This window comes from Terrapene carolina, unplaced genomic scaffold (genome assembly GCF_002925995.2).
Source record: "Terrapene carolina triunguis isolate 2854851 unplaced genomic scaffold, T_m_triunguis-2.0 Scaffold95, whole genome shotgun sequence".
NCBI classification, from domain to species: Eukaryota; Metazoa; Chordata; order Testudines; family Emydidae; genus Terrapene; species Terrapene triunguis.
The window spans coordinates 19,263,241-19,288,085 of NW_020664446.1; the positions used below are offsets into that span (position 1 = coordinate 19,263,241).

General features: G+C 39.8%; 1 protein-coding gene across 1 annotated transcript in view; it reads left to right on the top strand.

Annotated features, from left to right (window-relative positions):
• Positions 1-23,677, top strand: part of ACADSB (acyl-CoA dehydrogenase short/branched chain) — a 28,939-nt gene extending 5,262 nt beyond the window's left edge. Inside the window, exons 3-11 of the mRNA XM_024202748.3 lie at positions 687-787; positions 1,304-1,510; positions 2,298-2,468; positions 9,120-9,245; positions 9,688-9,780; positions 19,996-20,085; positions 21,737-21,874; positions 22,636-22,735; positions 23,491-23,677. Coding sequence (XP_024058516.1) covers positions 687-787; positions 1,304-1,510; positions 2,298-2,468; positions 9,120-9,245; positions 9,688-9,780; positions 19,996-20,085; positions 21,737-21,874; positions 22,636-22,735; positions 23,491-23,561 — 1,097 coding nt within the window. The 3' untranslated portion in view covers positions 23,562-23,677. The remainder of the gene's footprint in view (positions 1-686; positions 788-1,303; positions 1,511-2,297; positions 2,469-9,119; positions 9,246-9,687; positions 9,781-19,995; positions 20,086-21,736; positions 21,875-22,635; positions 22,736-23,490) is intronic.
• Positions 23,678-24,845: the final 1,168 nt, after the last annotated feature.

The window sequence follows — 24,845 nt, forward strand, 5'->3', positions numbered from 1 at the left end:
GGCAATGGTTGGTGGAGGCTTGAGGGCAGAGCGAAAGTTGCCCCCAAGCTGTGATATGGATAACTATCCACTAGGAATTGGATCAAAGTAGTTGTAATTGGGCCATGGCCTGATCAGCTTGAGAGAGTAAATAGAAGAACTAGATTAAGCAAAAAAACTTTTTCCAGTTTATCATTTACAGAGTTCTTATTCAACCAAAATAATACACACCAGCAAGGTATCTGGCCACATTCACTGAAAGCATTTTTAAGTCTGTAAACTCTTTTTTAAAAACAAACAAACACCCTAATATGAATACCAGACAAACTAAACAGGAGAGCTCTTATGTCTCCAGGGGTTTCTGACCTGACTTCTGGTCAGCAAAGTGCTCTTGCATGCGAACTCTCAGAAATTTAAAAAGGGTCTGAGATGTAAATAGGCAATGCCCACTTACATCAGCACAGGGACTTGCATCTAGCTAAAACTATTAAAACCTCTTGCTGGGAATTAACCCAAAACACCCATATTGCTCTCTGGAACACTTGATCTTCCTTCCTGGGACACCACTGGGTTAGGGTGTTGCATATCTGTGGGATCTCCCTGTATTGGGATACGTATACCTTGATACAAATACTAAATCGCTGACTCTGATATTATTTAAAGAATTGGCTAGAATACTTATGTCCTTTCTTTTTTTTTCATTATAGTGAAAAAATTTGCTCAAGACCGAATTGCACCTTTGGTAAAAACAATGGATGCAAATGCGGAAATGGATGAATCTGTACTGCAAGGACTATTTGAACAAGGGGTCTGCATATTTTATTACTTTAATTCAAGGGTTACATTATTATTAAATGTTACTGCCAGTTGTGCAACTTTTTTTTATTTTAGATTAAGTAGTTTGAATGGATGTTAGTCTTTTCTGTTTTCAACCCTAAATTGATGTTTAGTGAGAAATTACAGTTAGAAAAGTTTAAATGTTGTGTTTCATTCTGACATTTAAATTCTAACAAAACAAGATCAGAGTGGTCATGGTGATGAATCGCATATGTATTGATAGCTCTGTATTTTGTTTTTTGTATGAGTAAATAACCCTATCTTGACCCCTATGCAGTGATTATCAGCTTGTTAATTTATTGTAGGCATTGCAGAGGGATCTGAAGAGATTTTACATTCTCTGACTTGCACAAAAGTATTTTAATTGCTTATTACTTGTAAGTAATTTTTTTTCCAGTAGTGAAAATATTTTAAAATCTTGTCAGCCTAAATTACTGCCTGTGATAATCTCCCCAGAACAGTTGTATTTACATTCTCTCCCTTTTAGCTAATGAGTATTGAGCTTGGACCAGAGTATGGAGGAACTGGATCTTCATTTTTTTCTACCATACTGGTGGTAGAGGAATTAGCCAAGGTTGACCCAGCTGTAGCTCTTCTGTGTGAACTCCAGAACACAATTACTAATAAATTGTTTATTACATATGGAACAGAAGAACAAAAGAGAACTTATTTGCCCAGACTGGCTAAAGATTTGGTGAGTTAAGTATGTCCTTTACTAAATTACATAAAATTTTATATGATTTCATAATGTTAGTGTCCATTTAGGGAATTAAATTATGCATTGCATTCTAAGGCAATATCTTCATATGCAAACATTGGAATGCTGATTGAGAACTGAAATCTGTCATTCCATGTACACAGATATATCCCCTTCATCTGGGGGGTGAAGGGGAAAAATGAAAAGTCTGTTGCACGTTTTTCAGTAATTTGGGGCTGATTCTGCAGTCCTTTTGAACACTACTCTCATAGGCTTCAATTTGGGTTACATATATGTAAAAAAATAGCCTGGCACTTTTGTAGCCGGTGTTGCAAGGTATTTATGTGCCAGATATGCTAAACGTTCATATTCCCCTTCATGCTTCGGCCACCATTCCAGAGGACATGCTTTTATCCAAGGATCACTACTATACCAATATTAATCCTCACAAAACCTTATGAGGTAGGAAGGAAGTATATGAAGTATTAGGCCCAGACTACTGGTTGGCTAACTGAGGCACAGAGGGTTACACCATGAATAAGTTTGGGAGAGCAGGGAAAATGTTGAAGAAGTCATGACTTCATTCTCCCTAGCTCTAACCTCTAGACAACCCTGTCTTCACACTTATAAACCTAACTGATACTACCCACAATATATAGGTTAAGAATGGTTGAAATATTTAACAACTTTATACTTACTTTCCTTTCAAGTCTTATATTAATGTTGCATGCAGTGCATATATTTTAAATAAAACCTTTCATGTAGTTTTCCCTTCAATTGATAGACAGGCAGTTTCTGCCTTTCAGAGGTTGGATCTGGCAGTGATGCATTTTCTTTGAAGACTCGTGCTGATAAGAAGGGAGACTACTATGTTATCAATGGCTCAAAGATGTGGATAAGCTTTGCAGAACAGGCAGGAGTGTTTTTCGTGATGGCAAATGCAAATCCTTCTTTGGTAAGTTGCTAAGGAACAATTGTGGCTATTTCCTGTGGCTGTTGATAATATGATACTGATGTAATGTGGTGTAAATTCTTTGCATCTTGCTCCCACTAAAAATTGATTTTTAAAAATTAGTCATATTTTCCCTGAATCATCTATATGACAAAAAATGGAGAACCTGGTGAGTATTTTAACAAATTTCTTCACACACCTGGGAAAATAAAAATGTCAAAATAGTAACTGCCCAAATGAGGGACCCAGCAAATATTGACACATCCTGTCTCATCAAAGAATAGACATTCTGAATCTTAATGGCACTTCTGTTGTATCTTTTAATGTTTTTTTATTGGCAGGATACTGTGATTAAAAGTGCAATATAACTAGGCCTATATGCAATGGAAAGGAAAAGTTAGTACAATATTAAAATATGCCCATGTGACAAAGCACATTTGAAAAGAGACATGCCATGTTTTTTCATTTATCAGTTTAGATATAAGTAATGTAAAGACAAAAAAATCCTAAACTACATAGTTTAAAATGTAAAAACATTTCCACCAGTTAACTAAAAAAGATGGTGCAACTGAAAGGTGAAAACTGAGCAGCTGCAAAACTTAATTATTAGCAAAGGTGTTATGTTTATTTATTAGAATTGTTTTGCAGTGTCCCATTCAAAAAAAAGCCTAACTTAAATAATAACGTTTTATAAATATTTTCAAGTTTAAGTTTCAACTGATCAAAAGGGTTTTTAAGTTCCATCAGTGAAGAGCTGACTTTTTAGTTGAAAATCATGTCATTTCCAGTCCAGGTCTATATATATTTATTTATTTATGTAATTTATTCATTCATAAATAGGTAGACAAATTAAGAAAAAGTTCCATAATATTAGATACACCGAAGTTCAACTAAGTCCTATTTTTAATCTCCTTCATGAACACTGAAATTTTGAGGCAAATTATTAATTCAGGGAAACAATGTATTTCTGTGTCAACAAACAGACAATTTCAAACTATAAAGTGAAGTGCAATAGTTAATGAATGGGATAAGTCTCGCACAAACACTAATTTCAGCTAAATGTGGAATTTGTTCATCCTCCTGCCATTTGTGTGCATCTGCCATTACTGTAAATGGGAATTACATATGTGCTATGTGAGAATAGACCGATAAAGAATTATACACTGAAATATCATGTAGCCTGTATTTTACACAAAGCTTATAAATATTGCAGCCAGATATTATGCTAAGAGAATATTAAAGTTGCAAAGTGAAGTAGCCAAAATTTAGCATATGCCAGGATTAAGGTTGCTCATGCAATCCATGTATATTGCCACATGCCTTATTTACTGCATACTATTAAAACTCTGATCTGAATACAAAATTAATTTCCTCTTGGACTTTTCTGTGATACTGTAGCAACTGAATACTTCACTAATGTTAACTAATTTATTTTCCCAATTCCACTGTGCTGTGAGGTAGTAGTATTACCCCCATTTTATAGATAGGGGAACTGAAGCACAGAGTGATTAAAGTCAAAAGTGTCCACTAATTTTGGGTGCCCCAATTTGAATCACGTAGGACCTGATTTTTTCAGAATACTTGGTATTTTATATAGCCCTTTAAATGTTCAAAACACAGTTTCCAGTAACTTCAGTAGCAGCTGTGAGTGCTCAGCCCCAGGGGTCTTATTTTGACATTCATAAAATGAGGAACACACAATTTAGTGGACATTTGCGAAAAGTTTAGGTTGTGATTTACCTCGCATCACATAGAAACTCTGTGATAGAGGCAGGGTTAGAAACCAATTCTCCAGGATAGTGGTCAACTGCCTTAACTGTGAGACCACACTTTCTCTTCTTGCAACCCGCTGCATTCACTGCACACCTTCCAGCTTCTGCAACAAATGAGGCAGGTATCCTACAGATCACTCTCTTTCACTGCACAGTCCTGATTTATCCCATGCCAAGTCCATTCTGCATATTGAAAAAGTTAGGTGTGTGCTGTAGAAAAAATAGTATTAACGGGCAATCTTAATTTGGGCTTATCCTAACTTTTGATTGCTTTTAAAAAAAAAACTAGGAAATTATACACAAAAAATACGTCAAGTTTGCAAACTGAAAAATAGAAATTCCCTCATGTGGAATTATACTGACCTCTGTGTGCGTCATCCACAGGGTTGGAACCTTTAGATCCTCTGCATAGACCTGCTTGAGCTAACTTGGTAACTGATAGCAGTCATAGCTTGTCCTCCTTTATGGGGACTAGCCATTAGAGGTGCATGAGAGAAACACTTTGCCATTGGGTTTCACAAATAGTCGCTGACAGCAGAGGAATTTTAAGTTCATTTCTAGGTTCTCTTGGGTGTATGCTCTAAGTGATCAAACTCTTCTGTCCCTCTTTCTGTATCCACAAGACCTGACTCATTCTGCCTTTGTCTCCTCCAGACAGACTGTCTCTCTGATAGTCCTGTTTTTCCCCTTCTAACTCCATAAACCAGTCTCTGCCTTTCCCCAGGCTCCTTGTCCCAGTCTGTTTCCTTGCGTAATCAATCCCAGTCTCCACGCCCCTCCCCAGGCTCCTAATCCAATTCCAGTCTTTTTGCCTAGCCAGTCAAGTGGATAAAGCACAGTTGGGTGACCTTGTTTTTGCTGATGGCACTGTCCTGCTTAGTTTGACACCTCATTTAATAGAAAAAAAAATCCAGCTTTTGGCAGAGACAGCAAAACACGTTGGTTTGTTGATAAACATGGGGAGGACAATATACATGACTATTGGTGATGCAAAAACAACCGTTAGAGTAGACTTAGAAACACTAGGAAGAAGTAATTTTACCTGTTTAGGGAGTCAGATGTGCAGTGATAGTGACACCATGCTACATGTCAAGCAACAAATATCAAAAACAGCAAACAGCTGTCACAAACTTGAAAAGATTTGAAAAAGTAGTATGATTGGCACTCACACAAAAATACGAATTTTTAACACTGGCATCATGTCTGTCCTCCTTTATGGAGCAGAGTCATGGATATCTATAACAGAAATTGTAAGATCAACTCATTCCAAAGTAAATGCCTGTGGAAGATCTTCAAAGTCCATTGGAAAAAGTTTCTTGCAACATCAGAAATTCTGTATAGAGCAAACCAACCTAAAGCATAAACATGGTAAGAAGAGAGTGATGGACATATTTAGGACACACTATTAATGATACTACCAACATGACTTCCACGTCAAGCAATAACATAGACACCACCTGGGAAGAGGGAAAAAAGGGTGACCTAGAGAAACATGATGCAGAGCAATAGAGAAAGAAGCTAAATCCATCCACATGACTCAGAAGCCTGAACAGAGCAGCACAAGACCTAAATAAATGGTGGAAACTAGGTGGATGCTCTATGCACCTGAGGATGTATGGGGGATAAAGAAGAAAATGAAATCTAAATCTTTCCCTCTGGTCTCCTTGTCTAAGTCCGAGTCTTCCCTCCACCTTCCAGTCTCTCCAGTCACTCTCTCCCAGGCTCCTTACCGTCTCAGTCCCCACAATGCCTCTCTGCTCCAGTCTCCCCAGGCTCTTAGTGCAATCTCAGTCTGTTTCCCACCGATCCCAGTCTCTTTGCTAGACAGTCCCATTATTTTTCACTCCCAGTCTTCCCCTTCCCCCCCACTTTGGGCCTGATTCCTCATTCTACTGCATTCCAGCCGGGCTGATTCCTCCATCTCCACACTGCCTGGGCCGCAGCAGGACAAGCACTGAGAGCACAAAAGAGATGTTTTTCCTGCTCTCCTTCTCTGTGTCCACTGTCACAGCAGCACCTGGCAGATGGGAGGAGCAAATACAATCTGGGAATGAAGCCTCCTCAGTGGGGGTGGAATCTCTAGAGAATTTAGGTGCCAAACTAACACCTGTACTGATCATGTGTGAACTGAGATCTTTCAAAAGCTTATAATTTGGGCAGATTTTCATGGGGACAAGAAAAGCTACTGCCATGCTAAATTTGAAATCCCTGCACCACAGCCTGGAGGCTTTAGGGATTCTCAATGAAGTGGTGCTAAGAAGTATTTTACCAGGGGGAAAATGTATTTTTCTTAATCTTGAAAATGGCTGAAACATGTTTGCTGAAATTCCGCTGCTCCCTCCTCCCCCCATGAGCCTAACAGCCAACATAGAAAATTTTAGCCTGAACAGTTACAGTTTGGCAAAGCTGTTATAAGCAATTGAAAAGAGGGTCTTCTAATGGGATGTGTCCGAAAATATCCACGTATAATAAGTCTTGTGACTCACCTTGATGCTTTAGGTGTAATACTAAAAAAGGCATATTAACTTTTTTTGTTTTCTAGGTAACTCTGATTATGTTGGGTTCAAGTATTTAAGGTAACTTCTGTTAGGAAATACATGTTTAACCAGATTTAGAAATGGCATAAAATACCAGACATACTAGTAAGAGCTATCAATAATAATCAATTGATAAATTATCAAATTCAATACTTTTTGTAGTGGATTTTATCAGTATGAAAAATGTGTAAACGAATCCTGGAGATTGGAGAATGACACAAATTAAACAGTGTTACATAATATGAAATAGAAAATAACATTACAGAAACTGGGAAATATCTTTCAATGATGTTGCAGGAACGCTATTTACAAATGAACACTGAAAAGACTCAAGAACCTTGTTACATATTTTTTTCTCTTTTACAGTCTTGATGAATATTAATTTTTGATCACTGCGATTAATATTAAATAAGCATTATGTGATAATAGACAACAGCTATTTTTTTAATCATGTTTCTGTGAAAGAAACCTTTAAATTATTTACATTTTTAAATTAACATGCACAAGTAAAAATTAAACCATTATGGAAGAATATAGTTATTTATTAGCTTAGACTTCAAGTTAATATTCGACTAGATGCTCCCCACTATTTAGTTTTAGGGGAATTCTGCACCAAAAAATTAAAAATTCTGTGCGTGATATTTTAAAATTCTGCATATTTTATATGTCAAAATAACACAATATAATCAACCAATTTCAATTATTTTGGTAATTTATTTCAAAATAACTTTTAGCAAGTATGTCTGTAATAATACAGACAAAAAAATTCAGAATATTTTTTTTGACAAATAGATTCCTTACTAGGCAAATTAATACAGAACTTTGAGTAATTCATTTAAACTATAATACAGAAACGTATTTCCCGCATCCCTCAGAAGTAGTAGAAAGGCTTGGGGGAGTTAGGGCTAACAGAGGAGCTGAGGGAGAGGGTCGGAGCCTGGGAGTGAACCTGGAGGATTGTTGGGTGTGCGTGGCAGAAGTATGGAACAGATTTTCGGGGGAGGGATAGGGAGTTGGGGAGTCTCCACCATGCAGGCCCTGTCTGGCCCCAAGCCTCTCCCATTCAGTCAGGCACTTTACCCCCCATGCCCTTGTGGCCCTGCACCTCTTCCCATTCAGCCTCGGCTCAATGCTGTCACCCCACTAGCTCCTGAGCCCCCGCCCTAGTCTGCCCCCCCAGTAGCCCTTCTGAACCCCAGTCCATGACCCCACAGCAGGCTCCCTGTGTGCCCCACTCTGTCTATCCTCCGCCCATGCCTCCGAACTTGGCTCCGCAGGCAGGGTGCTGTGATGAACGCAGCAGGCTGCAGGGTGTTACTACCAGTAAGCTGCTGCTGTATGTTCTGGCATCACAGTGGCCTCTGGTGGGCAAAAGGTGGAACTGCAGTATTTCTTGGGCAGAATGTATTTTCTTCACAGAAAAAAATTTCTGCGCTGGACATGAATTCTGCATGTACGCAGTGGCACAGAATTTCCCCAGGAGTAAGACTGTATTTTACAGCATTGAAGGAGAAAATTGTACGTGGAAATGGGCAAGAGAATGGTGCCTAACGCCATGTACATCCCCATCTGTCATATATATAATAGCTGTCTGCAGCCTCACCACATGAATGCCATACTGTTAAGGCTTGTGAAGGTGCTAAACTCCCCTGGTCCCTCTGATATCAATGGAAATTGATGGTACTTCAAAGGATCAAGCCTTTGGGGCTCTGCTGAAATTGGGTTCTGGTTGCTGGAAATGGGGTGAAGCACGGGAAACAGCCACTCTGAACAGCATGATTTCATGGGAAAGGCCACAGATTTACATAATAAGATGGTGTGATGCTTCAGAGAGCAATGCTAATTCTTCCACCTCACAGAGTAGAAGTTAGCGGCTTTAGTAGGAGAGCCAATGGGAGCACAGCGCAAAAACGGGATTTGCTGTCGGGTAAAGTGATCTCAAAGGAGCACAGAGGAAGAACTTCAGTTGCATGAGGCCTGCAGGATTGGGCCAGAATTTCCAACTGTTTTGCATTCTATATAGGTATTACAGACCCTATCCTTCCCCCTTTATTTGAAGCTCTCCTCCTCACCATATGGTTGATATGGCTAAGAGAGCCACTCAGACTGTTTTAAATGTGCTTTTTTCTCTGTTATTTTTTCTACAGAAAGGGATGACTTGGCCTTTGTTAAATTATTGCAATTGCAAAAGATATAGCTGGGGGAAATAAAACAGATGATGGTTCCACATTTTGTTTATTAATATAGTATTTAACAGGTTTATATTGCAATATAGAAATCAAATATTCAAAGCCCATTTGGTTTTATCTTAAAAGTCAATTCTTTGTTTTTTATCCATTGCTTAGGGATACAAGGGAATAACATGCTTCATAGTAGATCGTGGCACAGAGGGCCTACATGTAGGGAAAAAGGAAGATAAACTGGGAATCAGAGCAACTTCTACGTGCCCAGTAACTTTCGAAAATGTTAAGGTACAGTAAGTGTTCTAGAGGTTTCGGCAGAAATTTAGTAACCTTGTTAAGTGTAACTTGCATGCATCTTGAGTATGATACAGGATTAGGAAAGAAGACTTGGTAAGGACTTGATTTTCACAGATGCTGAATTTTTGGGGGTAGCTGTGGCTACCCAGCATACCTGAAAATCAGGACTTAAGGGACTTGGATTACTCACTTGGCATCTCAGTGATACAAGTTTTCATTAGTGGTCCAATTCTGAATAATTTTGTCTGTTGTCCTTCTTGTAGTCCTGTGTGTGTTGGGGAGGTTTCTACAAAAGTATTATGGGAATCAGGTGCCCATTTTATATTGCTGCCTTCAGTTATGAGACATGTTAAATAAAACATGTACAGCTGTGAGCGGTACTAGCAGTTACAGAACAGAAAAGAAGGAATAATTGAGTGGTTTTATTCTTTAGGTTCCTAAGACCAATATCCTGGGACTGCTTGGAGAAGGCTATAAGTATGCAATTGGAACGCTAAATGTGGGCAGAATAGGAATTGCTGCACAGGTGAGTAACATTGTTTAATATTTAATGTGATAATTCTGTAGTTTGAATTTGGATTGAAACCTTTAAGCTATTATAAGAAAGAAGTTGGTAATGGAAAATTAAGGAAATACCTTATGAAAAGAATCTGTGTTGCCACTAGATGTCACTCTTCTTTTATGTAAGATAAAATAATGTTTGGTATAGGACTATACATAATACTGATTATTGTACATAGAATTTTGCATTATTAAAAGCAATACTGTTTTCATTGTAATAGTCTATTTTGAGAAACAGTAGTCAGGTTTCAGAGTAGCAGCCGTGTTAGTCTGTATCCGCAAAAAGAACAGGAGTACTTGTGGCACCTTAGAGACTAACAAATTTATTAGAGCAAACAGTAGTTAATCTCCAATGATTAATTTATTAATTTTCAAATATATCTAAAATGTCATCTTCATCATTAGAGACACAAGGTGGGTGAGATAATATCTTTTATAGGACCGACTTCTGTTGGTGAGAGAGACAAGCTTTCAAGCTATATAGAGCTCTTCTTCAGGTCTGGGAAAGGTACTCAGAGAGTCACAGCTAAATACAAGATCAAACAGATAATTGAGCATAAGTAGTTAGCACATCCAGTGTGAAAGATGCCTGCTGGTGGAATCTCTCAGGAAGCAGGTGGGAGAGCTACGGAGGAGATGGCTAGGCTGAGGAGCACCCATGCCCATGAGGAATTCCTTGAAAGTATTCATATGGAGACATCCAAGGCTGAGGAAGCTATCCAGCTACAGAGGACTGCTGTCACACCACCAGGGGAGGAGGATATGGCTCTGTCACAGGGAGGACACTGGCTGCTGGTTGCTTCTGGCAGCAGGCCGTGCTCCACCCCTGCTTCCAACCCACCCACCGTGGTGATGGAAAACCGATATGCTGCCCTGGCAACAAGCGATGAGGAATCACCCCCAAAGGGGGAGGAGGAGAAGCCATGTACCCCCAAGGTTGGGAGGATCGCAGCCACTGCTCCCAGGAGGAAACACAGGGTAGTGGTGATTGGGGACCCTCTTCTGAGGCACTCATCTGTCGCCCTGACATGGTGTCCCGGGAGGTATGCTACCTGCCAGGGGCGCGTATCCGAGACGTTATGGAGGGATTATTGACTACTACCCCATGCTACTCATCCGTGTGGGCACTAATGATACTGTGAGGTATGACCCTCAGCAGATCAGAAGTGACTACAGGGCTCTGGGAATAAAGGTGAAGGAGTTGGGAACGCAGGTGCTGTTCTCTTCGATCCTTCTGGTCAAGGGTAGGGGCCCAGGCAGAGACAGATGCATCCTAGAGGTGAACACCTGGCTGCGAAGATGGTGTCGTCAGGAGGGCCTCGGCTTCCTTGACCACGGGATGCTGTTCCAGGAAGGACTGCTCTAGATTTGATTTTGACAAATAGTGAGGAACTGGTTGAGAATTTGAAAGTGGAAGGCAGCTTGCGTGAAAGTGATCATGAAATGATAGAGTTCATGATTCTAAGGAATGGTAGGAGGGAGAATAGCAAAATACAGACAATAGATTTCAAGAGGCAGACTTTAGCAAACTCAGGGAGTTGGTAGGTAAGATCCCATGGGAAGCAAGTCTAAGGGGAAAAACAATTGAAGACAGTTGGCAGTTTTTTCAAAGAGACATTATTAAGGAGCACAAGAGCAAACTATCCCACTGCATAGGAAAGATAGGAAGTATGGCAAGAGACCACCCTGGCTTAACCAGGAGATTTTCAATGATCTAAAAATCAAAAAAGAGTCCTACAAAAAGTGGAAATTAGGTCAAAGTGCAAAGGATGAATATAAACAAATAAGTATGTAGGGACAAAATTAGAAAGGCCAAGGCACAAAACGAGATCAAACTAGCTAGAGACATAAAGGGTAACAAGAAAATATTCTACAAATACATTAGAAGCAAGGGGAAGACCAAAGACAGGGTAGGCCCGTTACTCAACGAGGGGTGGGGGGGTGGGGAGGAATAATAAAAGAAAATGTGGTAATGGCAGAGGTGCTTAATGACTTCTTTGTTTCGGTTTTCACCAAGAAGGTTGGTGGTGATTGGACATCTAACATAGTGAATGTCAGTGAAAATGAGGTAGGATCAGAGGCTAAAATAGGAAAAGAACTAGTTAAAAATTACTTAGACAAATTAGATGTCTTCAAGTCACCAGGGCCTGATGAAGTGCATCCTAGAATACTCAAGGAGCTGACTGAGGAGGTATCTGAGCCATTAGCAATTATCTTTGTAAAGTCATGGAAGACGGGAGAGATTCCAGAAGACTGGAAAATGGCACTATATTTGCCCATCTATAAAAAGGTAAATAAGGACAACCTGGGGAATTACAGACCAGTCAGCTTAACTTCTGTACCCGGAAAGATAATGGAACAAATAATTAAGCACTCAATTTGCAAACATCTAGAAGATAATAAGGTGATAAGTAACAGCATGGATTTGTCAAGAACAAATCCTGTCAAACCAACCTGATAGCTTTGTTTGACAGGATAACAAGCCTTGTGGATAGGGGAGAAACTGTAGACATAGTATATCTTGACTTTAGTAAAGCTTTTGATACTGTCTCGCATGACCTTCTCATAAACAAACTAGGGAAATGCAACCTAGATGGAGCTACTATAAGGTGGGTGCAAAACTGGTTGGAAAACTGTTCCCAGAGAGCAGTAATCAGTGGTTCACAGTCATGTTGGAAGGGCATAATGAGTGGGGTACTGCAGGGATCAGTTCTGGGTCTGATTTAGGTAATGACATAGAGAGTACACTTACAAAGTTTGAGGAAGATACCAAGCTGTAAGGGGTTGCAAGTGCTTTGGAGGATAAGATTTAAATTCAAAATGATCTGGACAAACTGGAGAAATGGTCTGAAGTAAATAGAATGAAATTCAATAAGGAAAGATGTAAAGTACTCCATTTGGGAAGGAACAATCAGTTGCACACATGCAAAATGTGAAATGACTGCCTAGGAAGGAGTACTGCGGAAAGGGATCTGGGGGTCATAGTGGACAACAAGCTAAATATGAGTCAACACCGTTGCAAAAAAAGCAAACATCATTCTGGGGTATATTAGCAGGAGTGTTGTAAGCAAGACACGAGAAGTAATTCTTCTGCTGCACTCCATGCTGATTAGGCTTCAACTGGAGTATTGTGTCCTGTTCTGGGCACTGCATTTCAGGAAAGATGTGGACAAATTGGAGAAAGTCCAGAGAAGAGCAACAAAAATGATTAAAAGTGTAGAAAACATGACCTATGAGGGAACATTGAAAAGATTGGGTTTGTTTAGTCTGGAGAAGAGAAGACTGAGAGGGGACATAACAGTTTTCAAGTACATAAAAGGTTGTTACAAGGAGGAGGGAGGAGAATTGTTCTTCTTAACCTCTGAGGATAGGACAAGAAGCAATGGGCTTAAATTGCAGCAAGGGAGCTTTAGGTTGGACGTTAGGAAAAACTTCCAAACTGTCAGGGTGGTTAAACACTGGAATAAGTTGCCTAGGGAGATTGTGGAATCTCCATCACTGGAGGTTTTTAAGAGCAGGTTAGACAAACACCTGTCAGGAATGGTCTAGATAATACTTAGTCCTGCCATGAGATGACCTCTCGAGGTCCCTTCCAGTCCTATGATTCTATATTCTAAAGTAGCATTTCATACTGAAAGAAATCTTTCCTGAACCCCTTCTTCCAACCTTCAAACAACCCCTCCTCCCACCCACACCCCCGACAACCTCTTCAAGTGCATCATCAGAAACAAGCTCCCCACAGATCAGGACACACCAAATCAAAGCAGCACCAGACCCTGCCAGAGCAACAGATGCAAAACCTGCAGACATATCTCCACTGCTATAATGATTAACATACCTTTCTAGATCCATTGGTCCTATACATGCCTATCCCAACATGTGGTGTACTTCATCCAGTGCACTAAATGACCCAATATCAACTTTGTGGGTGAAACCAGACAATCACTATGGTCTCGAATGAACTCACACAGGAAAATGATAAAAGACAAAAACACCATATCATCTGTGGGCAAAAACTTTTCACAAAACAATCACTCTATATCTGGCTGTTCAGTCCTTATCCTTAAAGGAAACCTGCACAACACTTTCAAAAGGCAAGCCTAAGAACTTAAATTAATAACTTTGCTAGACACTAAAAATCGTGGTCTTAATGAAGACACTGGATTTATTGCTTATTACAACAATCTGTAACCCACTAGCCCCTCCTTTTAGTCCTATGACTACAGGGGCATTAATGGGCCACGTTACCTTGAATGGTCTATTAGAATGTGCGTTAACTATTTGTACTAAACTGTCTGTTCCATATTGTATTTAGCTATGACATTGAGTACCATTCCCAGACCAGAAGAAGAGTTCTGTGTAGCTCAAAAGCTTGTCTCTCGGGGCATGTGTACGCTACAGAATTATGTTGATCTAAGTTACATTGGCATACAGCTGCCGCAGTAATTAAATCGCTTTGGTGTGTCCACACTATGCTCCTTGTGTCGGCAGTGCGCGTTCTCACCAGGAAAGCTTGTGTCAGTGGGTGCATCATGCAGTAGCAATCACTGTAAGCAATGCAATGTCTACACTGACACTGTGTTGACCTAACTACATTGACATTGACTCTATGCCTCTCATGGAAGTGGAGTTATTAAGCTGGCGTAGCAGGGCAGTTTAATTGGTGGGAGCAAACTTTTAGTGTAAACACTTACATAGTTAGATTGACATAAGCTGCCTGGCGCTGACCTAACTCTCTCTCACCAACAGAAGTTGGTCCAATAAAAGATATTACCTCACCCACCTTGTCTCTCTAATATCCTGGGACCGACATGGCTACAACAATAGTGCATATCTTCCATCATGTGCGTTAATTTTTCAAAAAACAAATTCAGCTATTTGACACATACTGCATATCATATAAATAGTGTAAGAATAAAGAGTAATATTTAGTGCTTACAATATTGATTGCATACTTAGCAAATGACATTTGATATTATCTTTTTATCTTAATCATGAAAAAGTCCCAGAACAAAATTGATATGTTCTAATGGAAGTCTGCTAAGTTTGTGGCGATGTACTTAAAAAATGTACGTTAGGGCACTTGGACCAAAATGTCAATCGAATTTCTGGATTATTTAAAGTATGTGTTGTTTTGTTATGAGCCTGATTCAGATCCTGAAATTCTAACAGAGTCCAGCCCTATAAAAATTGATTTGGTTTTGTGGCTGTTTTTTATCATTCAACCTATGCTTTTAAAGGGAAATCTAATTAATGCAAAAACATACTATTTTTGTGATGCAAGTAGAGGTGATGTGTCTGTCCCTATCATTTTGGAGGCTATCATTCTTCCTTATTCCTTTTCCAACTGCTGGCAGACAGACCAGGAGTAATAGGTCATGCCTAAATGCATGCTTTCCACATGGTAATGTAGCATGATACTAAATAGGGTTGGCTTTTCCATCATTTTTAAAGATTATTTGTGGTAAAATTTTGTCAGGTATGGCCTTAAAAAAATCTAGAGCACTGGCTCCTGTTGTTCTCAGAGATATAAATAACATAGCTCTTCTGGCAGTAAAGTACACTGTCAAAGTCTTAATCTAATTACTGCAAGTTACTGTTGTAACCTAATTAAAAGTTAAGATGGGTATTTGTTATATCTCAGCTAATACTTTGTTTTTGGCACCTTCAAATGAAGAGAAATGTGCCTGAATGAAGAACAGTAATTCTAAAAACCCTCTAGAATTGAGTTTAGTTTTGCAGCAGTAATAGTTTAGAAGGTAATGAATGTCTTATAAACGTGATTGTTGCTATGAAAACAGTTTCAAATAATTTTAACGTAAAATAGTTATATGTGATGTTACATGTGCTAATTTGTTTGTCTTCAGATATACAATGGTGCAATGGAATCTAGTAGCATATACTGAAGCTAATTAAGAATGTACTACAGCTATATTTTCTTCTACCCTTTCTCTATTTTTATTTTATTTTGTACTGTGTTCCTCCAGAATTTTAAGAGTGAGTAGAGGATAAATGGTTGTTTGAGTTCCAGTGGCTCTGGAGGAAGCATCTATGGAATCTGGGATAACATAACCCTTGTAATCTGTCCTATATAGCTCTGGCCTATGTATACAGTCTTTCCCCGCCCCCTTGTATTCATGTTTGAAAAATACTCTCTTCCCCCCCCCCCTTTTATTACTGGAAAGGCGCTTGTCTTCTCTCATTGGGGCACTTGGCTTTCAGTCAAGGACCTGTCTTCCTAAGGGTCTGTAAAATAACACACTTTTGAGCACCATATAAAAGTTAAGTAACATAGTTAAACTGATCAAATAGTTGGCTACCAAATTCTGGTAGCCCACCTTTATACTCTAGTAGCCCAGATAATTCTCTGTGGAAAAGGTGCTGTTTTTGTTTGGTTGTCTTTTGGGGGGGGGGGGGGGTTGTATTTTTGTGAGATTCCAGTTTCAGGATCATCACTGTTAATTCTGCTTTCTTACCATCTGTTCATGTCTCTTGTCTGTCTCCCTTTCAGTCTCTATTTTTTGTTGTATGTGCCTCTTGTTTGGAGGGCTTTGGAGCTGTGCTCCGGCTCCGTTCCAGCTGCAGGCAAAGACCTGCAGCTCCACTGCTCCGGAGCTGCTCCGCGCTCCAGCTCCAAGCTCTGCTCCAAAGCCCTGGTTGTTTGTTTCATTTTTTGTCTTTTTCTTTGCTCCTATTAGGAGCAGCAGAAAGGAGACTTTTATATTTGTAGCTGGATACAGAATTAAACCAGCTAGGATCCTAATTGGTTTAATTGTGCATCTGACTCTCATTAGTAAATTCATAACTTTGCTAGACATTAAAAAACGTGGCCTTAATAAAGACACTGAATTTATGGCTTATTACAACAATCTATAACTCACTAACTCCCCTTTTTGTCCTATGACTACAGGGATGTTAACGGGCCACTTCACCTTGAATGTACCCTTAGAATATGTGCTAACTACTTATGCTAAACTAACTGTTCAACCTTTTATTTAACTGTGACACTCCGAGTACCTTTCCCATACCAGAAGAAGAGCTCTGTGTAGCGCAAAAGCTTGTTTCTCCCACCAACAGAAGTTGGTCCAGTGAAAGATATTATTTCACCCATATTGTCTCACTATTATTAATGGATTCCGTAATATTCCCTCTCTTGTAAGAAGAGCTACGAGAGCTTGTGGGATCTTTTCTTCATGATCTTCTTTGCAATAAAATATTCTTCATGAGTATTAATCTTCTATCCAGACCTGAAAAATCTTTGCTTGATCATCCTTGCTCAGACCAGTCTGTCAGAAGCTGGGACAGGCATAAATGCTGTTTTTAAAAGTGTGTTTTTTATAGGAGATTTCAGTTTTCCCCCCAAATAGTAAATAGGGATCATGATATGTGGCAGCCTTGTGGTATGCTCAGACACAGTTGGCCCTCGAGCTCAATATATCACCTTCGCCAATTACATCTATTTTTGATGCTCGTTTAACTCCCATTAGCATTAGTAGAAGGCTGTGGAATCACAGAAAGGTAGGGCTGGAGGGAACCTCAAGAGGTCCATTCCCTCCATGCTAAGGCATGACAGAGGTATACCTAGACCATCCTTGACAGGTGTTTGTCTAACCAGTTCTTAAAAACCTCCAATGACTGATTCCACAACCTCTCTTGGTAACTGTGACGGGGCAGCCCTGCCCCGCACTGGCCCCAGCGACGTCAGACCAGTAGCTCTGACAGAGGAAGTCCCGCCCCGTTCGTACTGGGCATGCTCCAGATGCTCACGGAGTATAAAAGGAGGGAACTCAGCTCAGTCGGGGCTGGCGGCCGCAGGGGAAGGACCTAACTGGGGAGCTCCTGCAGAGGACCAGCTGACGCTCTTGGAGCTGTCAGGAACAGAGGCTTTTATCGGTCGGCACGAACCCCTACTGCGGGAGGAACCAGAGGAGGCGACGGATCCGGAGACTCACGGAGAGCCCTGGGATCCATGGGAGACCCCAATTCCCCAGCTGGTAGGGAGCGACCCGGGGGAGGTGACGGACTGGTACCTTGACCCCGGTAAGCCTCAGCATGTTTCGGTAGGACCCCCTCGCTGAGCCAGTAGTAGTAAGGTCCTACGGCCCTGCAACCAGGGGCGCTTACATGGACTTGGGCCACTAGGCCGTGCTGCCCTGCAACCAGGGGCGCTTATATGGACTTGGGCCACTAGGCCGTGCTACCCTGCAACCAGGGGTGCTTATATGGACTTGGGCCACTAGGCCTTGCTGCCCTGCAACCCGGGGCGCTTATATGGACTTGGGCCATTAGGCCGTGCTGCCCTGTAACCCGGGGCGCTTATATGGACTCAGGCCACCAGGCCGTGCTACCCTGCAACCAGGGGCGCTTATATGGACTCGGGCCATTAGGCCGTGCTACCCTGCGACAAGGGGTGCTTATATGGACTTGGGCCACTAGGCCGTGCTACCCTGCAACCAGGGGCGCTTATATGGACTTGGGCCATTAAGCCGTGCTACCCTGCGACAAGGGGCGCTTATATGGACTCTGGCCACTAGGCTGTGCTACCCTGCGACAAGGGTTTATCCTATGGACTCTGGCCACTAGGCCATGCTGCCCTGTAAGGAGGGGCGTAAACCCTCACAGTAACCTATTTCAGTACTTAACTATCTTTTTTCCTAATGTCTAACATAAATCCCTTGCTGCAGATTAAGCTGATAGCTACTTGTCCTGCTTTCACTGGACATGGAGAACAACTGATCACCATCATGTTTATAAAAGCCATTGACATATTAGAAGACTTCTCAGGTCCCCCCTCAGTTGTCTTTTTTTTCTCAAGACTAAAGGCCATTTTTTAACCTTTCCTCATAGGTCAGGTTTTCTAAATCTTTTATAATTTTTATTTCTCTCCTTTGGACTTTATCCCCATCCTTCTTGAAATGTGGTGCCCCAAACTGGACACAATAATCCAGGAGAGGCCTCACCAGTGCCGAGTAGAGCAGAAAAATTACCTTCCATATCTTATGTAAAACACGCCTGTCAATACTCTCCAGAATAATAGCTTTTTTTTTTTTCTTCCTTTTTTTTGCAACTTCATCACATTCTTGGCTCATATTCAATTTGTGGTCCGAGCTGGTGTTAAGGAAAAACGTGTACCTGTATCCTATGACATTCAGTTTTGAGTCGTTAGGTAGGAGTAAGAGTTTAAATGAGTTAATCTAACATGTTAGATATTTGAGACAGCATGTTCAGGGAATCAAAGGCTCAGGGGATTTGTATTGCAGTACTTTCAATTTCTAGGTCACTAATTTTCATCCAGCCTAGCTAGATAGGTGATGATTCAAAGTTTTGCTGTATGGCTCTTGGGCAGCCTATATGAAGTTAATTGTTACTATTACTCCAGTTGCTAGTAAACAGGCATCCACATCACAACTGGCTGCCCTTTTGGTAGCTTCAGTAGAGCTGCTAAAGGTTGAATAGGCATCAGATCTCCTAAAACTGTCCTCTAAAGGTGGTCTCTCCAGAACATTATAAGGAAGCTTGCGCTACTGCCACCTCCTCTGTACCAGTTCTGTAGATGAAGTACTCTAATTTTTTATGCTGTCAATCTGGCACCTTCATAACAGCAAAATAATTTGATTGGAATTGAATTTCTATAGGTAGTATATATATTTATATTTATTCACTGTTTAGTATACAGTGATTTTCCTGTCTAAAGCAGTTAGGGCTTTTCACAGAATCATATACTGAGATTAGAAAAGATTACTTGGGCCATCCTTTGACGCCTCTGAATTTTACTGAAGAAGTTCACTACATCATTTTCACTAATATCTTGCCTTGATTTACAGGACTTCACTGTACATCCAGATGGTTATGGAATAGGTTTATTCTTCATCATGACTCTTTATCATGACTCACCTGGACAAGAATTCTAACAGTAGTAAAACCTCGACTAAGGTTCTGATTAGAATTGTTTTATTATATTTTGTATTTACGTCATCTTTGGTTTCATTATTCCTGATACTACACAGATCATATTTCTTTTTACAGAGAAAAACTAAGCTCATCTCCTTGAATGCCGAAAAATTAAAAAGGCACACCATCTGCCCAGAAAAAGAATTACTGTAATTATTACCTCCGTTGGGTACATTAAATGTACAAATTGTTTACTCAGTGTAATCTTTGTTTCTCTGTTCATTCACAGATGTTGGGATTGGCACAGGGATGTTTTGACCACACTATTCCATATGTAAAGGAGAGAGTCCAGTTTGGGAAAAGCATATTTGATTTTCAGGTATTCATCAGTGTATATATTAAAAACTGTCTACTTAAAAGAGTAGTAATCATCATAGAAAATGTCAGGAATGAGTCATTTGATTGAATAACTATAGTGCGCTTGTGTTATTTAATGTCTCTCCTTCTCAATGTCTGTGAATGGCAAATTGAAAAGAAATTCAGATAAGCCTTAATTTGGCATATACGCTCTGCAGATCTAATGGTGTATCTGTTTGTGCATCTATTTTATATGTTAGTTAACACCTGACAGGATACTGGACTAGATGGACCATTGGTCTGACCCAGTGTGGTCATTCTTATGTTCTTAAGTGTCTAGTGCAAGTACTCATTCAGCGGAGGCATGATTCACTGCTATTCCAGAATTGGAAGTACATTAGAAGAAGTCATCTCCTTAAGGTGGGGAATGGCGTTGGAGTCACTATTACTGAATGGTTCAGCCATATTCACCTCTTGGACCAGATCCTTTGCTCTACTTAGGACTAAATCAAGAATTGCCTCCCCTTGTGTGTTCCAGGACTAGCTGCTCCAACAAGTAGTCATTAATGGTGCCTAGAAATTTTATCTTTGCATCCTGTCCTGAGGCAATATGTACCCAGTCAATAGGGCAGTAGTTGAAATCTCCCATTGTTATTGGGTTTTCTATTTTTGTAGCCTCTCTAATCTCCCTGAGCATTTCACAATCACCATCACTATCTGGATCAGGTGGTCAGTAGTATATTCCTACTGCTATACTCTTATTATTCAAGCATGGAATTTCTATCCATAGAGATTCTATAGTACAGTTTGATTATATTTGACTTTATGCTTTCTTGCATATATAGTGTCACTCTCCCACCAGCATGACCTACTCTTATTCCTCTTTAGTTTGTATCCTGATATTACTGTGTCCCATTGATTATCGTTGGTCCACCAAGTTTCTGTGATGCTTATTGTATCAATATCCTCATTTAATACTAGGCACTTGAGTTCACCCATTTTAATATTTTGATTTCAACTTACCAAGTTGTAACAAATTTTACAACCTAATGTGCCCATTGGGTCCCTGTGTTGCTGTGAGGAAGGTTGGCTTGGGGGGAGGAGAAGTGGGGAGGGAATGAATGCTCAGATCAATCAGGCAGTGAGAGAGGTATTCATTCCCAGCCCCCAAAAGTCTATTAGTGTGATGTCCACAGCAAGGCCCCAAAATCCAATTCTTCTCCGATTGTGAGGGGAGGGAAGTTTTGATCAGGATGTAGAATGGGATCCGGGCAAGGAAAAAAGCTTATTAGTCCACTCTTGAGTACCCAGGAGCCAATAGCCTTATAGTGCAACCTTCTATCCAGCCAATCAGCCAAGGAGCTCCCTCCTCAACCACATGAAGCTGAGTATCCAGGAGGAAGGGAAGAAAAAAGGCAGATGCAATTTTTCAAGGGGCCCAGATTTTTCTCTCTCCTGCTGGCCCAGATAAAGTCTCACCACCTCTGAAAGTGCAAAAAGGAGGTGGGAGGGGATGACCTTTTACTAATCCATGTGTAATCATGTTTTGTTTCAGAATGTAGGTTTAAAGCTTTGAAAAGCAATACACATTTTGCTGCATATTGAAGTTAGGCAGCTGGATAATACTTAGATGTGTTGTAAGTTCTGTCTAACGTCAGGCCTGCTTATTATAGGGAATGCAACATCAGATAGCTGAAGTGGCCACCCAGCTGGAAGCTGCAAGGTTGCTGACCTATAATGCAGCCCGACTCGTAGAAGCAGGAAGGCCATTCAGAAAAGAGGCAAGCATGGCCAAGTATTATGCTGCAGAGGTAACCAAACATTTTTTTATTTGGTACATTTAGTTCACTTGCTGTTAGTTTTAAAGCCATATTTTTGCTAAATATGTTTTTTAATAACTTGTGTTCTTTGTAAATTGAGCATAGTTTTCTCTTGTTTCCAACATGCAGTTTTCAGATGGGATGAAAGTAGGACAACTGAGGGATAAACAGTATAACCCCCTTAAATAAAATACAAAAAAATCTCAAACAGCAGAATTAAAGAAAGGAAGTGTAGTATTATTTATCCACTCAATAAAACCTCAAATACTAGCAATCACCCACAAGGAGATGTTCTGAAAGATTCCATCACCTCAGGATTCACTGCTGTGGTAAGGTAGAGGGGAATTAATCTCTGGTCAAGAATGCCTCTCCCAGTCATAATGATAGACATTTTTGGATTTTATATGCTGAACTATGGGCATAGAATCACTTCCTTTTCACTTGCAATGGTAGCCAATACAGCAATTAAAGTCTCTTTCTTGGTAGGGAAGGGACTATTGCAAATAACTATTCTGACTTCTTCATGTCATCAGGTGGGTGAAGTGAGAATGAACCTTAAATTGGTGCACAAACAACATTCTTACAAAGTTTGCACAGGATAGGTGGCTAAAATCTCCATTCTTTCCTTTTCCCTCCAATTGCTGCTTTAATTATTGCTTTGTTTTTCTGAAATTAGATGGAACAATGACATTGACTGACTTCTTGGCAAAGGTGTGTCCTGGGATGGTAATTGTGAATCTAATTTTCCTTAGGTTGCAGCACTGACAACTAGTAAATGTATTGAATGGATGGGTGGAGTTGGATTCACAAAAGATTATCCAATTGAAAAATACTACAGAGACTGCAAAATTGGTAAGCAGCAATTTCTTATGAATATATAATATAGACTTGGGTTTGGTATTGTTTCAAGGTTGTGTTTCAATTACCTGGATACCAATTTGTCAGAGATATTTTCCTTTCAGCAAATTAATACTGAGATATGACACTGATAAGGGTCAGAAATATCTAGGTATATGAGCCAGTCTGTCTATCATATTTAATTCAGTGTTTAAAAAAAAAAAGTGTGTGTGTACTGCTTTAGTGTGAATATTACTGTTCAATCCAAATTTCAGTTCAAATGAATCAAAGGTACTTAAAAATAAAATTGAAACCATAAGAGGGAGGAGAGAGTTTGAGTTAAAAAGTGTCAAAGTGACTTAGGGGTACAAGTCTCACTTTCAAAAGTTACTTAGCCACTTACGCTTCTAAGTCCCGTACTAAGTCACTTTGATAGTTTTGACAGTTTTAGACTGACTTCTGGCTTTAATGGCTGATGTCAACTGTAAATACTTTCAAATTTGACTCGAAATGTGGAAATTGCTGTTCAGGGAAATTTCTTACCCCCCAAAATAAGTCGATTATTGATATTATATACCAACAAGAAAGTTTGCTTCATTGTAGTCAACAGTAAAATACTTTAATATTTTATGTGAATATCAGCTCTGCTTCTCGTTGTTAATATGAATCTTTGCTTTATTGTCTTAGAGCTCTATTTGGATCTTTAGAACAAGGATTTAAATTACTGTTAATATGCTTAGTTCAGTTTTATTTCCTTTGGTTTGTTTCAGGTACAATATATGAAGGAACTTCAAATATCCAGCTGAGTACAATTGCAAAATGCATAGGTCAAGAATACTGAAAACCGCAAGGACGTCGTGACTGTTCACACTGAAATTTAGAATCAGCACGCCTCATTGGTGAAATCAAGGGTTACATATTTATTCCAAATTGTGTGTTAGTTTAAAAAAAAAAAACCTGAATCATGGAATTTTATCCCAAAAACACTTCTAAAACAGTGCAATGATTTAAGTGATTAGGTTGTTTCAGACTGTAGAGATCGACAAAAGTAAACAAACAAACGAACAGGAGATAAATCCTCAACCTGCTCTACTGGCACAAAAGGGCACAAAGCCACCTGAAGAGGCAGCTGATTCCCCCAGGGCAGAGGTATCATTGGCTGGTGTAAAGCCAGCTATATGCCATTTGGTGTGGTGAGAATGGATAGACTTGGAGAGTTCAGCTGTCCTTGCTACCTTTGTCTGGCGAGCGATTCCTATGGGGCCGCTACAGTTGAGGTAACTTAGAGCAATCTTAGCCTATTCTAAATTATATCTGGCAGTTTGGGCCCTGGCAGTCCCTGGATTGGGGATCTTGAAAGGTGGCAAATAGCCATCTTCCACCCCATCCCCTCTTCTGCTATTTAGACTCTTCATATTTTTTAATGCTAAGTTAAATTCTTTGTAAAATGCGTTAAAGAATCGTTCATTCATATATATATATATATATAGATCAGATTAAGAGAAACTTGGTAGTTCTGCAAAAGGACAATGACATAAGCTAGTTGATAAGCATTATAGTTTTCTTATTACTTATAGTACTTTCCCTGTTCAAAGCATTTTACAAACATTAATCCTCACAAACCCCCCTGTGAGGGGGTATGGCTCTTGGGGAAACTCGAAGGAAATTAAAGGTATTCTGCAAAAGAGAAAAGTTTGTATCTTTTTTTCTTCTTTATAATATAAAGGCTGAAAAAGCCAGAATTTTTTTTTTGGTCTGCTTCTTTTTACATTAGACACAGATCTTGCTTACACTGAAAGACTCATTAGTGACTGGAGAATCAGTAAAACTAAGCACAAGATCCAAGTGACTGAAAGCTTAGCAACTAAAAGAGGAGGAATATTTAATCACTGCTTTTAATTCTTTGGGTCTTTTACCCATTTAATTCCACCAACTATAAAATATTTTGAAAAAAGAATGTTTTTGTTAAAGATTCAGAAGCATTGCTTCTTCCATGACAGTATGAGAGGTCATGATATACATAGTCTGAGAGTCCTAAGAGATACTTCACCAGTTCTACAGAAGACTAGACTTAACATTCTTGATATTTATGAGGTAAAACAAGCAGACTTCTGCATGATCATAA